Raw genomic sequence first — 19,582 nt, 5'->3', positions numbered from 1 at the left:
AGAAGTTCCCTGAGGAAAATTTTCCCTCTGTGTGTGCTCTTCTCTCTTCCAAGTGACATTGGCTCTGCTCTAGCGAACTGCTGCAAAAACCACTGCGTCTAGCTAGAGATCTTCTCAATGAAAAATCTGAGCTGCTCCATCTGCCTTTGGAATCACTCAATCTGGTAGGATCGAATTTTTTGCCCCTCACTCAGAAAAATCGAACCTCCACAAGTAACTCAGCCTCTTGGCAGAATGACTGTGCTGCCCTTGGGAATTTTGGCCTGCTGCCCACAATGAGTAGCGAAATTCCTTCTCTTTTCGCCTTTGAGCTCTTCCGTTGATCAACTGCACTTTGATACCATGTGAAAATTCCAAATTGGAATCCTATTGCATCAACTAGAAATTATTCATTGTTAATTTTATTTACAATTTGTTTGTTGTTTGCTACGACAAATACTGAATCACACTACAATCTACACAATTAAAATTGCGGAAGAATAAATGTTGGAAGAAATGCTAGCACACACATAAAAATAACACAATTATTTTTGGAAAAATCTCTCCGGTAAAGCCCAACTTGGGATGACTGGTGCAGTGGTTGATGGTTTTATTATTAAGTAGTAGTGAGAAATTTTGAGTACAACTCGATGTCGATATCGGGCAATCCTATAGAGAAAAATACTACAAAAATGTAGTGAGGAATTTCCCTCACCCCACAAAAAAATTCAGGCTCTGATTGCAGCTCCAAGTGAGCCATCCAAACTGCCTCTACGTTGGCTCTGCGTCACCCTAATGAAGTCCCTTCTGCGCTCCGTCTAAATCAGCCTCTCCTCAAGTCGTCTAGTTTGTTGCTGTCTGGGAAAATGTTTCTCCTAGCCTTGAAAACTCTGTCTAACCTCTGGCACTGAAACTCAACTTTTCCCCAGCAAAATTGAAATTGCCTTTAGAGGCCACTGGGTTGCCCCAATGTCTACCTCTTTGTGGCACTTTTGCCTCTTTTCAATTGTACTCGCTGGATCTGGAATGCCTCCTCCAACCTCATTGTCTCTGCCCCTCTCTCACTGCTTTGATCTCTTGCTCTTTCTCCCGCAACTAACTACTGCTACTCTGGAAATCAATCTACTCAGAAATCGAATTGCTCAAGTGTTGGAATTTCTAACTGTATCCGTTAGAAATTCTTCCTGCACTATTTGATTTATTTCTTCCTACTTGTTTTGTTACTTAACAAGCTATTTAGCATGTAAATACTGAAAATAAATACAAGTACAGTATCAACACATTCAGATCATCAACTGAAAGAAACAAGCACATAAGTGACACAGTTGTTTTTGGACTAACGTCCCTGGAAAAACCCAATGCCGGAAAACTGGTGCAACTATCAAAGGGTTTTATTATTAACCAGTTTCAAAATACAATCTGGGTGCTAGAAATGGCTCACCCAACAGAGAATGCCCTCTGTAGTAGTACCTCTCAGTCGGAGATAGATATTCTGGCTAAATCACTGGAGGAATGATCCCACAGCAACACTGCAACACTTCTCTCTGTCACCCTAATAGGGATTATGTCACCCTATCCAACTCTCTGGCTCCAATCTGTCCCACGAAATCTCCCAGTGTCAGCCTCGAGGGTCTGTGTTAGCCTCTTTGGCCCAGCGTTAGCCTATCTAGCCAAGTGTCAGCTTCTCGGGGCTCTGTGTTAGCCTTTGGAGCCTCTGTGTCTCCCACGCTGGCCCTCCTTAGGCTTTGCGCAACTCCTGACTGCCTCTACGTAGCCTCTGGCTGCCTCTGCATAGCCTCTCGCTGCCTCCGTGTCAACCCTCTCCTGGCTTGTGCCTGATGCTCCCGGTACTATCTCTGACTCTTTGCTACTGTATTCATTGCCCCTCAACTGCAACTCTAATCACTCCATGATTTCCTCAGCAAGCCTTGCCCCAGAAAATCAAATTCTTGATCAACTCGATGTGTTCTCCAACTGACCCTCAAGCCTCTTCTTATACTTTTCTCGTTGACAATTCAACGACCAAGATTAAGTCTCTAATCAACAACTAAGATTAGATTTGGCTTGATCCATGACTTTTGGACCATTCTAACTCAGTTTTATATTAATTCACTTTAATATTTTATGTTTCCTAAGTTTAGACTTAGGAACTCCATTAAAAATATTAATTATTTTAATATCTCCCAAAATGGTTAGATTTTACTCAAACCATTTCTGGGTCTTGGAGATCTCATGTGCTTTAGTCTCTCCACCAATTTTCGTGGCTAGAGCACATCTGATGCTACCCCAAATGAACACTCCCTCTTAGCGAGGACTGTGTTTTAGTAATATTCCTCACTGAGTATCACCTTGATCATCCGACATCGATCCCTGTGTTGATGCTAGGCCTGTTTCCCAACATTCTCTGCACTATTGCATCATGTACTGCTACCCATGTCCCTGCCACTTCCACTGCTGCATTCGTACGACAACTCCCTCTGCATTCGTGCTATTGCCCATGGCCCTGCCACTGCCACTGCTGCATCTACACTGCATCCCCTCTCATCATGCTGCATCATGTTGCCTATAGCACTGCCACTGCTAACTGCTGCATTGCCACTCAGGTACTGAGAAGTAACTGATCCTCCCAACTTTGACATCTCTGTTAGGCTAGAAACACTCCTGATGCTGAAGCTCCGTCTGTCGCTGACAAGTGCTTCCTCTACAGACCTCTATGTTGCTACAACAACTCCATGCCTCTCGCACTGCTGCCTCACGCTGTCCTGGGACTCCTGCATTGTAGCCCTCTCTATCGCTCCATTCGCATCCATCTCTACTGACATCCGCCACTCCTGCTACTCGTCTTTTGGGGCTCCTGTAGCTAGGTATAATCCAAGAGGTTGGGTACCTCGAGGATCCTACCCCACATCACGTGTAGTTCGTCTGACTACAGCTCGATGTCTCCCCACCTCTTCTCTCGAGGTGCATGAGCACTCATGGCACAATTGTCATCAGTCTCCACTTCCTTCTTCGCCTTAGCTGACGCAGCCTTGTTCTCAGAAGCTTCTCCCTTGCCCTTTTTCCTAGGACACTGGTTCGCATAGTGACCAAGGTCCCCACAATAGAAGCACTTGACCTTGGAGAGTTCCTTCTTCTTTCTTTTCTCTTGCATTCCCACAGATGTGAGAGCCGCATCTTCTTCTTCCTCCTTTTTGATTCTGATCCCTTTTTTGCTACTCCTTGTCTTGGACACCTGTCTAATCTCTTCTTGACGAAGAGCTACCCACAATTCCTCCCAATTTGGAAGGCTCGTCCTTCCCAATATGCTCTGGACAAATACCTCCCAATCCTCTGAGACTGCGTTCAATGCGGTCCTCACCATCAGTTCGTGATCCGGTGTGGCCCCTATGGAAGTTAGCTCATCACGGATCTCCTTTTAATCCACTAAGGAAGACATCTATTTTCTGTCCCTTCTACATCTGACATGACCGCAAATGGTTTTCAAGTAACATCCTGCTCTGCACAGAAGTATGCTGATACAATTTCTTCAAGGCCTCCCACATCTCATTTGCCGTCTCCTTCTCGATAATGTGTGGCACCATATGGTCCTTGACACCATCAAGGATGATGCACTTTGCCCTGGCGATTGCCTCCTCGTACTTGTCATTTTCAGATGGGTCAACCGGGATTGCTATTGTTTTCAAGGTGAAGTGTTTGATGCAATACCTGTCTAGAATGGACAAGATCCTGGCCTTCTAGACTACGAAGTTTGAAGCTCTGTCTAGTCTACCTTGATCTCTTAGCCCATTTATCGCCATTTCACTGCTCCTCTTTCGACTCTTTTAAGTTTCTCTACTTCTCGTCTAGAAATTCTCAGTTTGACTTCCTCTGACCCTCGATTTCCCTTCTAGAAATCCCTCTTCCAATCCTCGGCAGCAACTCCCTTGTCCTTGCTCTTGCCACGTTAGGTACTATTCTGACCATAGTACCCCACCAGCTTCGCTTCGCAACTTACCCACAGCCTCCTATGCCCCAACAGTCTGAAGGTTAGAACCTCTAGTGTTAAAATTGGCAACTAGGGCCAAAGTCCATGTGGGCCATCTTATTTATGGCAGCTAATAGTTTTATTTGATCCCTCTCATCGAGAGGTGTAGGATTGGTCTAAAGATCATCCGATTCCGATAAGTATTTATGAAGTTATGAATTTATTTGTATTATAAGACATATTGTCAAGTCGACCAGCATCCTATGTAGGCTCAGAAGCCCAATAGTCGTGTCTATTCACCATCTACGTTTTAGTATAAATATAGAGGACTTGAAATCATTTGGAACACTCATCCTCTTCATGTGTGGTCTCCTCCTCTCCACGTCTTTTGGTTTTGGTGAAGGAGAGACACAATGAAGATACGTTGGCCCAAAGATGATGCCTTAACCGCAGTGATGCCCTAACCACAGTAAGCCGCATGCTTATGAGGATGATCTACACAGCAAACAGAGACCATATACGCTGTTCATGGTGAGACCATATACATTGATCATGGAGACCTTATATGCAGTTCTTGAAGACCCTTATACGTAGGTCATATCATTGTTAAGAAGAAGCCTAATCCGCAGAAAAGGATCTCGAACTTCTTATCTTTGATTGGGCTACAGGCAGAGGACACTTCAGCGTAGGAAAAAGGCAGCGTAGGAGCCTTTTGGAGCTGTAGTGAAGTCTGTTCACACTTGCTGCGAGGCCGAGCTAGGTAAGCAGAAGGGCAGGTCTGTTGTGGCACGTTGAAAGGGCAAGAGAACTTTGTTTGCACAGAACGTAAGTTATAGGTAGGCTGTGAGGTAGAACGCAAGCCATACCACCACAGCAAAGCACTTGCGTGGGTCTATTTTGGGGTTGTATTGTGCCCTAATCTCCAGTGTGGAAGCAGAGGGATCACACTAAGGTGGGCCACAGGGATTGAAGGTTGTTTGAGGACTGTTCAGGGATTGTTTGAGGGCTGTTGCAGTGTGCTAAAGTGCCCTAACCAGGAACAATCAAGGGCAGCGTGGGACAACAGATTTGGAGGCAAGGTTGTTGTGTATTGGGTCAATGTGTTGACCAGTTTTGAATCAGATTATTGAGCAGCCTGTGGAAGCCATGATTTGCTGACTTGTGGTATAAAAGATGATCTCACAAACTTGATCTCGATGACACTAATATGAATGTGCATCATGATGATCTCAACGCAAGGAATGATGAAGGAAGATGCAACATGATGGACATGTTAAGCACGATGATGGAAGATGTAGCATGATGGACATGTTAAGCATGATGATGGAAGATGCAGCATAATGGGCAGCATAATGATGAGAGAAGATGAGAGCAGCTCAATTATCAATGTTCAATGCTGTGACAATACAACATGGTGTCACACGGTTATGTGCAGCAAATGGACGAAAGGCAACACTATGATAGGTGAAGGAGTCACCTTGGAGAATCAGTTGAAGCAACATGTCTTCAACTGATCTCATATAGATATAGAAAGTCAAAGTGTTGACTTCTATTGTAAATGTACTATCTCTCTCTCTTTCTCTGTTGAACTATTGAAGAACATAAAAGAAGAATCGATCAAGGGGTTCTCCACATTAAGGTTTGTCCCTGGCTGACGCCACATCTTGTGTCCTCTTGTCTTGGCTTGTCTTCTGCGATTTATATTTATGTTCTATCTGCAGTTTACTTTAATGCTGATGTGATTGCTAATCTGAAAAAGATATTGAGCTAACTGTGAAAATTGAAATAAATTGCTCTAGCATAGAACATAGCTAAAATTAACATGGAATCAGAGCTGAGGTGAAGACAATGCCCAAGCAAGAGTGAAAGAGCAATCACCGAAGACAGTTGGGTCAGGACAAAAGGATCAATGGGTTCCTCATCCCTCTTCAAATTCACCTGGGTGAAGTTGAAGCAGAGAATATCATTAGACTGGCGCAATGGAAGTTTCTGATGGCCTACCAATCATTCCAGGGATATCTTCAATGATCAAAGGAATGACAAGTAGTGGTCGACTCTTCAAAGAAAGCAAGGAACCCCAGGTATGAAGAATCAAATGTTGTTTCTGATAAGATAAAGAAGTGTTATCTTTGATTGGCCCTCTCCTTCAGATTCTTTGGAAATCTGGCTTATTGATTGTAGTGCTTCAAGGCACTTCATCGGATAGAAGGGTGCACTCTCTAATTTGGCAGAAACAGAAACAATTGTGGGATTATACTTGGAGCCAATGCCACCTATTCCAAAAAAGGGTGTAGGGAATGTTACCTCTCAATTGAATGAGGGTAACTCGATTCATTTACAGAATCTCTTTTATGTACCTGATCGCAAGAAGAACCTGGTGTCCATTTTAGCAATGAAAGTTGAAGATTTCAAGGTGGCACTCGTCGATGGAAAGGTATGTGTTTGAAAATAGAATTTTCAAGATGTTTTTGAGTTCACGGTTGTAACAAGTTACAGAAAGTCCACTGGGGAACATGTCCATTGACACATAGCACTGGAGGTCTATGAGTCAGATGCTGACAGGGAAGCTTGAATTCAAAATGAGCATGAAAGAACATGTTTGAGATGTACCGAAGGAAAATCTTACAAGGGGAGCATTCCCCTCATGTAGCAGGTCCACAGGTGTGGAACAACCCGAGGAGTTTGAGATTGATAATTAGGAATCTCATGTATGCAGGTGGAAGAAAGCCCTCTATGGCTTGAAGCAAAACACCCTGGGCATAGTATGAGAGGATCAATAGCTGTTTGATGAAGTTGAGATTCACTAGGAGTGAAATCAATCCAAGCCATCCGAAGGTTGTGGATGATAGACCTCTCATACCAGCACCTTTTGAGGACGACCTATTTCAAACAGGTGCAGACCCTCTCACTTGCAGAAGTAAGAGGGAGTTGGAATGGTGAACTGCATGCCTGTGACTACGTCGAGGATCTTAACTTTTAGAAGTTATATGGTAGTGATATCGGACCAGATTTGGGAAATGTCTCTGAGTTTCATAAACTCATTTGCGTTGATGTTCTTGGTGAACTTTCCGTCCAGACATATGTTTTGCAGTTAGCATGGTGAGCTCATATCTGGTTGAGCCTCACTGGATTGGTGCCAAGAATCTTCTGAGATATCTTCAGGGCACAATCTCTCATGGATTGAGATACACTACCGGAAATATGAAACTGCATGATTATTCGAATGCTGAATGGGCAAGCAGTGTGGAGGATCACTAAAGCACTTCTCAGTGCTGGTTCTCTTTGGATTCTGCTTCGATATCATGGATGAGTAGGAAGCAGAAGTCGGTTGCTATAAGCACCGCAAGATCGAATACATAGCTACGAGTATGATCTCGTGTGAAGCTGCATGGTTGCAGTAGCTCTTAAGTGAGCTGATTGTACACATGATGAATAGCACTGTGATTCTCTGTGACAAACAGAGGTGCGATTCGATTATAAAGGAATCTCGTATTCGATGATTGCTCCAGCAGATAGACATCAGATACTGACATATCTGGGATATGGTAAGTTGATGAGCAAGGAGGCTCCATAACACTGAGATGATGTACAGGTTACTACACTTTGTCAAAGCCCCGGGGAAAGATCAAATTTGTGGTTTTCTCGAATGACTTGGAGTCGTCGAGAGACCCTTGTAAAAGGGTCTTGCATGTTACATACATTGAGCTCTAGGAGCTCTGGGGGCTTGCGGTTCTTACTGGAGCAACATACGATCGCAGGGTGACTGACCCTCCCCTGGTGGTGCACGATGAACAGGATGATTAGTTGTCCTGTGGGCCTGGATGATTTGTTCTCCATGGCAATTGAGGATAGGATGATTCGCTCTCCTGTGGATAGGATGATTCGCTCTCCTGTGGACAAGATGATTCGCTCTCTTGTGTGATAGGATGATTTGCTCTCCTGTGGACAGGATGATTCACTCTCCTGTGAACAAGAGGATTCGCTCTCTTGTGGGACAGGATGATTCACTCTCCTGTGGACAGGATGATTAGTTCTCCTGTCGAGGCATCCTACCCATGTAGTCTAGGACTCATGGGAAGTACCTCTCATCTGATCAATGAGCAGGGAAATGAGGATAGGGACCATAGTAGTACCGATGGATGCATCGTTGTATCTACCCTACTCCCTATGCTAGGATGACCTTCATTGATCTGGGATCAATGACACTGGTCTGGGACCAGTTGTAGGAGTTGTACCCACTATGACACTGACTTCGGGTCAGTAGAGGATTGGTCTGGGACCAGTGGTACATACTCTGAGACTGACTTCGAGTCAGTAGAGGACTGGTCTAGGACCAGTGAGAGTGGTACATACTATGACACTGACTTCGGGTCGGTTGAGGACTAGTCTGGGACCAGTGGTACACACTCTGAGACTGACTTCAGGTCAGTAGAGAATGGTATGACACATTCTCAAGCAATTCTTCTTCTTCATGGTTCAGCAGAGCAGAGCTGAGAAAGCAGAGTTGAGCTGAGCAGTGCATGGCACTGATGGCAAAGATAGTATAGTTGAACATATGGATCAGCGGATGGAGTTCTCCCTAGTTGAGAGGGAGTGCTAAAATTGGAAACTAGGGCCAAACTCCATGTGGGCCATCTTATTTATGGCAGTTGATATTTTTATTGGACCCCTCTCATCGAGAGGTGTAGGATTGATCTAAAGATCATCCGATTCCAATAAGTATTTATGAAGTAATGAATTTATTTGTATTATAAGACATATTGTCAAGTCGGCCAACATCCTATGTAGGCTTAGAAGCCTAATAGTCATGTCTATTCATCATCTACGTTTTAGTATAAGTATAGAAGACTTGAAATCATTTGGAACACTCATCCTCTTCATGTGTGGTCTCCTCTCCACGTCTTTGGGTTTTGGTGAAGGAGGGACACAATGAAGATACGTTGGCCTAAAGATGATGCTCTAACCGCAGTGATGCCCTAACCACAGTAAGCTGCAGGCTTATGAGGATGATCTATGCAGCAAACAAAGACCTTACACGCTGTTCATGGTGAGACCTTATACATTGATCATGGAGACCTTACACGCAGTTCTTGAAGACTCTTATACGTAGGTCATATCATTGTTAAGAAGAGGCCTAATCCGCAGAAAAGGATCTCGAACTTCTACCTTAGATTGGGTTATAGGCAGAGGACACTTCAACGTGGGAAAGAGGCAGCGTAGGAGCCTTTTGGAGCTATAGTGAAGTCTGTTCACACTTGCTAGGAGCCCAAGTTAGGTAAGGAGAAGGGCAGGCCTGTTGTGGCACGTTGAAAGGGCAAGAGAACTCTGTTTGGGCAGAACGTAAGTTACAGGTAGGCTGTGTGGTAGGCTGTAGGCCATACCACCAGAGCAAAGCACTTGCATGGGTCTGTATTGTGCCCTAATCTCTAGTGTGGAAGTAGAGGGATCACACTAAGGTGGGCCGCAGGGATTGAAGGTTGTTTGAGGACTGTTCAGGGATTGTTTGAGGGTTGTTGCAGTTTGCTAAAGTACCCTAACCAGGAACAGTCAAGGGCAACGTGGGACAACAGATTTGGAGGCAAGGTTGTTGTGTATTGGGTCAATGTGTTGACCAGTTTTGAATCAAATTATTGAGCAGCCTGTGGAAGCCATGATTTGCTGACTTGTGGTATAAAAGATGATCTCACAAACTTGATCTCGATGACACTAATATGAATGTGCATCATGATGATCTCAGCGGAAGGAATGATGAAGGAAGATGCAGCATGATGGGCATGTTAAGCATGATGATGAATAGGGCTGCATGATGATGGAAGATGCAGCATAATGGGCAGCATGATGATGAGAGCAGATGAGAGCAGCTCAGTCATCAAGGTTCAACACTGTGACAGTACAGCATGGTGTCACACGGTTATGTGCAGCAAATGGACGAAAGGCAGCACTATGATAGGTGAAGGAGTCACCTTGGAGAATCAGTTGAAGCAACATGTCTTCAACTGATCTCATACAGATATAGAAAGTCAAAGTGTTGACTTCTATTGTAAATGTACTATCTCTCTCTCTTTCTCTGCTGAACTATTGAAGAACATAAAAGAAGAATTGATCAAGGGTTTCCCCACATTGGGGTTTGTCCCTGGCTGGCGCCACATCTTGTGTCCTCTTGTCTTGGCTTGTCTTCTGCAATTTATATTTATGTTCTATTTGTAGTTTACTTTAATGCTGATGTGATTGCTAATGTAGAAAAGATATTGAGCTAACTGTGAAAATTGAAATAAATTGCTCTAGCATAGAACATACCTAAAATTAACATCTAAGCTCTACGCAATCCTGACACCAGCACAATCTGCACCTCTTGGCCACAACGTCTATCCTTCTTGGCTGAGAAAGATGATTGGGCACTGTGTAGGTCAGGTCTGCTCCTCTTTGCCTTAGCGCTGATCCTCCTCTTGGCTCGTACTGATGATGAAGGCTCTCTGTGTCACCCCTTTCTTGCTGCTTTTTGCTAGGAACATTTTCTGTCACTCGGGACAACTGTTTTCGCTGCTGCTACTCTGCTCGGCTGATGCCTTCAGTTATCCTGTGATCTGCAACCACGCTCTGATACCACATTGTAATTTCTATGTCTATCCGTTAGAAATTCTTCCTGTACTATCTGATTTATTTCGTCCTACTTGTTCAGTTACTTAACAAGTTATTTACCATGTAAATACTGAAAATAAATACAAGTACAGTATCAACACATATAGACATCAACTGAAAGAAACAAGCACACAAGTGACGCAGTTGTTTTTGGACTAAGGTCCTCGGAAAAGCCCAATGCGGGAAAACCGGTGCAACTATTAGAGGGTTTTATTATTAAGCAGTTTTAGAATACAATATGGGTGCCAGAAATGGCTCACCCAACAGAGAATTTCCTCGGCAGTAGTACCTCTTAGTAGGAGACAAATATTTCGGCTAAATCACTAGAGGAACAATCCCACAACAACGCTGCAGCACTTATGCTACTCTCTGTCACCCTGATAGGGACTGCGTTACCCTATCCAGCTCTCCTGCTCCAATTTGTCCCACGAAATCTCCCAGCGTCAGCCTCTAGGGTCTGCATCAGCCTCTGGCCCAGCGTTAGCCTGTTTGCCCAGCGTCAGTCTCTTGGGGCTCTGCGTCAACCTCTGGAGCCTCTGCGTCTCCCGCGCTGGCCCTCCTCAGGCTTTGCGCAACTCCTGGTTGCCTCTGCGTGGCCTCTGGATGCCTCTGTGTCAACCCTCTCCCGGCTTCTGCACTGATGCTCCTGGTACTATCTCTGCCTCTCTGCTACTATATTCATTGCCCCTCAACTACAACTCTGATCACTCCTTCGATTTCCTCAGCAAGCCCTGCCCCAAAAAATCGAATTCTTGATCAACTTGGTGTGTTCTCCAACTGATCGTCAAGCTTCTTCTTATACTTTTCTCGTTGACAATTCAACGACCGAGATTAAGTCCCTAATCAATGACTAAGATTAGATCTGGCTTGATCCATGACTTTTGGACCATTCTAACTCAGTTTTATATTAATTCACATTAATATTTTATTTTTCCTAAGTTTAGACTTAGGAACTCATTAAAAATATTAAATATTTTAATATCTCCCAAACTGGTTAGATTCTGCCCAAACCATTTCTGGGTCTTGTAGATTTCATGTGCTTTAGCCTGTCCACCAATTTTTGTGGCTAGAGCACATCCGATGCTAACCCAAATCAAAATCATGTGATTTCTCCATCACCACATCGACCTCCTCTTATAATCCTGTGTTGGAGCACCAATGGCCAAGATTAAAACATAATCGATGGCTAGGATCATCTCTAGGTCGATCCGTGTGAGTTTCTAGATGATTCTCGTCTTGACTTAATTAATACTGATTAATTAACCATATTCCCTAAGTTTATAGACTTGGGAAATATTTAAAAATTGGTTAATAATCTAATTATGTCATTTCTAGGTGGAATTTCCAGAAACGATTTCTAGGTTTTGGAGATCTCATGTATTTTAGGTGCTCCATCAAATTTCATGGCTAGAACACTTACAATACTACAAAAATAACACCAACCACAAGAATAGCTGCTAAGGTGACAATGGTCACTAATCTCATTGTCTCTCCTAATCTAGATTGCTTAGTGAGGCTTTGCACTCGGGTGCTAGATTTTGCAGTTATAGTGACCATCTCAAAAATTATAAAAATAAAAGTAATAATGATCAAATCCCAACTATAACAATTTATCCCATGCAAATTCATCATTGCGCAATCCAATGGGAATTTTATAATCCTATGATTCTTGAAATCTTGAAAATGTTAAGTCTACTAAATTTTGAATCAGATATGAAGTTCTACCTTTTGCATATGAAGTCCAATGAGGTTGGAACCACTCTCAAACATCGTGAAATAATTAATGGTAATGCTAAAAATTTAAGGAAAATGATAGAAACGGTAAGACTCCTAAAATCTCTATCCCTCATCTTTGTTCTATCTTCATGGGTTATGGGACAAAAAAATTGGGGGGAGGTTCCCAGGTATCCCCGTTTTGGGGAAGGAAGGCACTTAGATGTTTCCCTTTTGAAGAAACAAATCTCCACACTTGGGAAATGTTTTTCCATGTGTTTCCCTGAGTTTCCCCCACAGGGGGATGTGGGGAAATGTTTTCCTAGGTGCTCGCCCATCCCTGAAGCGTGGGAAATGTGGCTGGCATGTCCCCGTGCATTACTGTTTTTCACATCCAATTTAGTTCTCTTTTTTAGGATTCAATACATATGTAACAGAACTAAAAAAATTCAAATGACTAACCTAAGGCTTTCTTCCAAACCAAACCTTCTTTGGAGTACTTTATCTCTTTTGTGCATCACTAAACTTATGTTTTGTACTTCACCTATAATTGGAAACAAAAGAAATAATAACGATTACCTTGAGGTTTCCTTCCAAGCCAAACCTCTTCTATAGTACTTTATCTTGTGTGTACATTAGCACACTTATTTTTTGTACTTCATCTCTTTTGTAATTGAATACATTTGTCCTTTATACTATTTAGATTACTTGGTCCAAGATGATCACTCACTTAATTTATTGTGTTTTATTGGAGACTTGGTAAAAAATGATCCCTCTCTTATGATGTTCTAATATTATGTAAAATAATACAAATGAGTGTACAACACATGTATAGTTGTAACAATTCTCTTCCTATGCTTGCATACTTGTTTCTTGTGCTTGTCTATGAATATCTTTTCATTATGGTAACTGAGATCATATCAGGTTATCAAACAACAATATCATTATATCTTTATTGATTGATTCCTTACCAACTTGATTGTCTTTCTCCTTAGATCATTAATTTATAGGTCTTTTTTCGCTATTTGCAACTTATGTAATTCTATGGCTTGACTCAATTCAACATCTCTTTCTTCATGGAGTGATTCCTTGTCGTCAGTCTAGAATTTTTCGAATAGGACTTTTATTTAGAATTTGAAGTGATGCAAATTGCTTTGATGTACTTCCCAAGACTTTGAACAACATAGAATTTTCAAAACCAACTATATAGGATGCATTTGTCATGGCCTTTTCAACCTTTCTCTTAATGCTTTTAATTACTTTTGAGTTTACAACACTGGAATTTCAGCAAAACCAATTGTATCGACAGAAACTAACAAATTTAAGGGTAAACTCAAAAAATGTCTTTACGATAGCGATCTCATGGCAAATTTATAGCACTTTAAAACCATAAGGTCTAAAAACTTTATAAATAAGTACCTTTTGAAATCAATAAGGCCCATTTTTACTGGCCCTTGCTCAAAAATATGACCTCGTTAAGCCCTAAACCAAAATAACCAGAATCTTCATGAAGGAAAGACATTTTCGTCCATTTAAGCTCCTGTTTCATCTTTCAATGTGATATCAGTTATACCATGCCTTTTATGTTCTAAAATATATTTACATGCCTATTTTAATCACTACTGGAGTAGAAAAGTTGATAATTTATCATGTCTCTTGAAATTTTCAGGTGGATGAATGTGGAGATCTAGCAGAGTTTGACGATCCCTTGACTTCTACAAAGTATTCCTTCAGCAACTTTTCTTTCAAGGTGAGTGATCTAAACTAGAAAATGATTACATTTTCATGTTGATTTTCCATCATCCTTTTTGTGTTGTCAGACCCAGATTAATGGACACCAAATTTAGAAACAACGAGTGAACTAGAATGAAAAATAAATGATGAAAAAGCTTGCATAATAGAGAATGCCCATAGGGGTACATCTATAGACAAGGGCTGAGAATCCCATAAGTTAAGTTTTTCAGTTGACTATTCATCTACTCATGTGTCCAGCTACCTATCTATTCAACTGATATGCAGACATACACACACAACATTTACTTATTTGCAATAGCTCATGCATTACAATATGACCATTACTCTAAAGAACCCCTTTAATGGCCACATTCAATAATTGATGATATTTGAAAGCCCGGTAACCACAACAAACATTGCATCAAATTTATGTCGTCTCCTTGAAATTCCATGTATGAAGTCCATTGCAATATCCTTCCAAGGCATCTTCAGCATGGGCAATGGTGCATACAATCTAAGGCAATGTTGCACCACTCCATGACCCTATTGATTTCCTTCTTGATACTCAGATAATAATATAGTTCTTAAAAAATAATTGTGTTTTGTCACACCAAAAATGTCCTGTTAATCCACATCTATGCAACTTTTTGATCAAATTTTCTCAAATCAAGCCTTTGGGGATACACAATTTTCTACTTTTGAACAGATATACATGTTGATCAAAATAATCCTACTACCTTGTCATCTTTACGTTTCTGCAACTTATCGAAAATCCTTGTCATTGTCATACAAATCGTAGATCTAATTGAATCCAACCTTCTCATTTCTTACCAACACCAACATTAGCACACTCTTTCTAAGAGCATCTGTGACCATATTCCCTTTCCATGTCCTATGCTTCACCATGAACATGTACCTTTGGAGGAATTCCACCCATCTCATGTGTCATATATGTTAGCTTTTGCGGTTACTCTAAAAGTGTTAACACCATGTTTGGGGTGCTTCATGAGATTAAGGGTGCATGGTTTGATCAGCCCCTAGATGTTCCATGATGGATTAGCACATTGTGGATTGCTTACTTAGTAATTACCTAATATCAACTAGGTGCTTACATGGAATTCTTCCTTGGGGCATTGGAGATCTTCAAATAGCTTGGTGGCATTCTACATGCTAGCCACATAAAGGAGGTTTCTTGCTTGGGGAACACCATGCATTGGAGGAGGAGCATTTGGAATTTAGGAGGAGAGCGTCGAGACCAAGACAACATGGGGTATCTTGGTTGCTTGCATGGAACCATGGAATTGACTTGGGGATGCTTGGGTTGTGATAGTGTTTGTGCAGGGGGAGTGGTCATAGTGGAGCACATGGCATAAGAGCGTTGGAGTCCTCAGAGATTTGGAGCAGAAGCATTGGACACACATCTCATGGAGTTCCTTTTCTTTGAAGCCTTTCTTGTCTATGATATCACCTTCAAGCTTGACATGTTTACCCTTGCAATGTAACCCTCCACATGTTAGCCTACTTGTGGCTTTGTAGGTTTCTTTTAAGGCTTTAGGCACACATATGTTTTGTTGGCCTCCCTTACTTCTTATATATATAGAGGAAGGAGAGAGTCCTTTCGTATTTGTGAAAATTTCTAAACAAAAATTCTATTACTGCAGCAACTGATTTATTTTACCTACTTTTTTTTCCAATAAGTTATTTATGAAATTCCTTAAGTAAATATTAAAATAAATTCTACTGCAGATATCACACCATTATATAGAAACAAATACATGCACAAGAATCAAGCACATCAACACAGTTAACTTTGGACAATTGTCACCAGAAAAACCCAATGTGGGAAAACCGATGCAACAGAGGAGGGTTTTATTAATCTTCAACAACAATCACTTTTACAGAAAGATTTTACATAGACACTGGGAGAATACACTTGAGACTTTCTTCGAGATTTTCTGACACCCTAGAGGACTTCCTTTCCCTACTGCATCAGCCTTTCGTCATCCTGCTTGGCTCTGCGTTGCTCTGTCCTTCACTGCATCGTCCACTGCGTTTCTATGATCTGCATCTCCCTTTACACTGTCTCTCAGAGTCCCTGCGTCTCCTCTTCTGAGCTTCCCGACTGCTGCTAATCACTCCCTCTTCCTCCACCCTGCAACTCTCCCTTTGAAATCGATTTTCCCTTCTCTATGAAAAATTGATTTTCCTTGGGATACTAAGTATCCACTGGTTTCTATCCAAATGACCCTCAAGTCTTGTCTTGTGCTTTTCCTGTTGATGAATCAATGGTCGAGATTAAGTCCCCAATCAACGACTATTATTAAAATAGACTTGATCATTGTTTCTTAGAAGCTTCTCATCCTTATTTTTATTAATACCCATTGATATATTTATTTTCCTAAGTTTAGACTTAGTAGCCCATTAAAAATATTAATTATTTTAATAACTCCTCATCCGGAAGGAATTTCCGAAAACGATTTCTGGGTCTTGGAGATCTCATGTGCTTTAGCCTCTCCACCAATTTTCATGGCTAGAGCACATCCACTGCTACTCCAAATAAACATTCCCTCTTAGCGAGGAATGTGCTCTAGTAATGCTCCACCACTGAACATCACACTGATCATTTGGCACCGGTACTTGTGCTGATGCTAGGCTGGCTGGCCTACATCCACTGCACTGCTACCTCCTGTACTACTGCCCATGGCTCCGTCACTGCCACTGCTACATATGTACTGCAACTCCCTCTGCATCCTCCCAACACTGCATCTGCATTGCAACTCTCTCTCAAATGCTGCATCATACTTCCCATAGCACTGCTAACTGCTGCACTGCAACTCCTGACACTTATCCATTTCTGCTACTGAGATGGATTCTTTACCATCCCCATCTTCTCCCTGAAATAAACGAACTTTGTTCTTCTAAGGGCCTTGCTAAGGATGTCCGCCACCTGTTCTCCTGTAGGATTGTAGCTCAATTTTACAACTCCTCGTTGGACACAGTCTCTGACAAAGTCACATCGAATATCAATGTGCTTTGACTGATTATGAAATATTGGATTCTTAGAGAGCTTGATGCAACTCTGATTATCACACATGATCTTGGTTGCTTCCATCCTTCTTCTGAATAGGTTCACAAGCAATTTTCTAAGCCATATGGCGTCGCATGAACCTGTGCTAGTGGCCATATATTTTGCTTCAGCTGAGCTCAGAGCTATGGATTCCTGTTTCCTACTACACTAGGAGGTCATCCCCAATCCAATGTTGAAACAATACCCAGAGGTACTTTCCCGATATACTAAATTTCCAACCCAATACGCATCAGTGAACCCACTCAGTCCGATATTATTACTTCTAGTGTACAAGAGTCCATACTCGACTGTTCCCTGTGTATATTTGAGAACTTGTTTGGCTGCTGCCCAATGCGCCCTCTTTGGTTCCACCATGAACTGATTGAGGGTGTTGACAGCATAACAAATGTCTGGCCTAGTATTGACTAGATACATCAGAGACCCTGTTAACTGCGTGTACAAGGTGGAATCAACATCTTTGTCTTCTGATGCATCAATTTTCTTCTATGTGGTGATCATTGGAGTAGCCATCGGCCTACAATCCTGCATCCTAAATATCTTCAGGATCTTTGTAGCATATCTCCCTTGTCCAAGGAAGATGTCACCCTTTTGCTGCCAAACTTCCAACCCCAGTAAATATTGCATTTGTCCCAAATCCTTCATGTTGAATTCTGTGGCTAGATTCTTCTTGTAGTCCTCGATGAGCCTGGATGATCTTGTCAGGAAGAGATCATCCACATATAATACTAGGATTAGAGGCTCATTCTCTACAACCAGATAGTAGAGATTTGGATCTGCATCACTCTTGACGAACCCCATCTTCTGCGAGTAGCCATCAATTCAGCCATACCATGCTCTAGGTGCCTGTTTGAGCCCATACAAGGCTTTCTTCAATCTGCATACATGAGATTTCTTCTCATGTGTCTCAAAGCCTTCTGGCTGTTCAATGTATATTTCATCTTCTATCACCCCGTTCAAGAATATCGTTGACATCCATCTGATGAATCTCCCACCCATCTGTGCTGCAAGAGATATCACGGTTCTAATAGATGTATACCTGGCTACTGGATCAAAGGTCTCTTCGTAGTCTATTCCCTCCTTCTGAGCATACCCCTTAGCCACAAACCTGGCTTTGTATTTTTGCACATTGCCATTTGTAGCGTATTTAATCTTGTAGATCCATGTCGAACCTACCACTGATCTGTCTTAAGGCATAGGCACTACTTCCCAGACATCATTTACCATTATAGAGTTGTATTCCTCCACCATCGCATCCATCCAAACTTGATGTTGAGGGGCCTCTTGAAAACTGGAAGGTTCCTCAACCTGAGCTACTAAGGCTTGATATCTATCTGGCTGTCTTTGCCCCCTTTTACTGTTCCTGGGTGCACCAATGAAATCTTCTGCATCCTGCAGAATCTATCGGAGTTCTCGGCTCAATCTTACTCTGGTAGTAGGTGCATCTGTTAGCTCTTCCTCTTCCTGTGATTCCTCCTGTTGTGAAGGAGAATTTCTGGTATTGGCTTTTGCTGGTTGAAGTGGTTTGACCAGCGGCTCATCTTTTGACTGCTCCTCGGAAGGCATTTCTCCAGATTTTCTGAAGGCCCTATCTTCCATGAACTTCACATCTCGTCGAACTGCTACCTTCCTTCTCCCTGGAAGATAGATTCTATATGCCTTAGCATTCTCTCTATATCCCACAAGATATCCTTTCTCTGCAGTTTGATCTAACTTCTTCCTCTTCTCCTCGGGTATATGACAATATGCTAAACTCCCAAATATCTTGAAATGACTAACTTCAAGTGTCTTCCGGGTAAAGACTTGCTTTGGAGTAATCTTTCCCAATGCCCTATGAGGAGTTCTATTCTGGACATAGACTGCTGTGCTACATGCTTCTGCCCAGAGGAATTTTGGCATATCCTGATGATACATCATAGCCCTAGCTGCTTCCACAATAGTCTTGTTCTTCCTTTCTGTTACTCCATTCTGCTCCGGATTGTAAGGAGCTGCCCACTCTCTTCTGATGCCCTCCCTAGCGAAAAAATCAGTGAAGTCCTTGTCGACATACTCTCCACCATTGTCTGAGCGCAACACTTTTATTTTCTTTCCTGTCAGATTCTCCACTAGAGCTTTGAACTCTTTGAATTGACAAAAAACCTCATCCTTGGTTTTCAGAAAATAGATCCAAGTCTCCCTGGAATGGTCATCGATGAAGGTGACGAAATATTCGGCACCACTAAGAGCTTTTGTGGACATTGGTTCGCAGATATTCGAGTGTATCAATCCTAGTACACTCTTGGCCCTATTTTTACTTCTAGGAACATTGCTTTGGCATACTTGCCCAAAGCACACCCTCTGCATACATCATCTCGTTCTATACTAAGATTTGGAACCCCTATTACAGTTTTCCTGAGAATTTTCAGATGTAATATTCCTAATTAGCCATGGCTAATTGGAATATTCGATTTTGTTCGACTTTTGCCTTA

At 42.1% G+C, this 19,582-nt stretch overlaps 1 protein-coding gene across 1 annotated transcript in view; it reads left to right on the top strand.

Moving 5' to 3' along the window:
- LOC149224623 (putative serine/threonine protein kinase IRE4) overlaps window positions 1-19,582 on the top strand; it is a gene marked incomplete at its 5' end in the record, with an annotated part of 486,106 nt that overhangs the window by 369,403 nt on the left and 97,121 nt on the right. The window contains one exon of the mRNA XM_089388232.1: window positions 13,965-14,045. Within this exon, the coding sequence (XP_089244358.1) occupies window positions 13,965-14,045 (81 nt within the window). The remainder of the gene's footprint in view (window positions 1-13,964; window positions 14,046-19,582) is intronic.

The sequence above is a fragment of the Pinus tabuliformis genome, chromosome Q (genome assembly GCF_031772625.1).
Source record: "Pinus tabuliformis cultivar Carrire ecotype Pingquan chromosome Q, CPIR1, whole genome shotgun sequence".
Classification (NCBI taxonomy): Eukaryota; Viridiplantae; Streptophyta; class Pinopsida; order Pinales; family Pinaceae; genus Pinus; species Pinus tabuliformis.
This window is presented reverse-complemented; position numbering and strand designations above follow the sequence as displayed.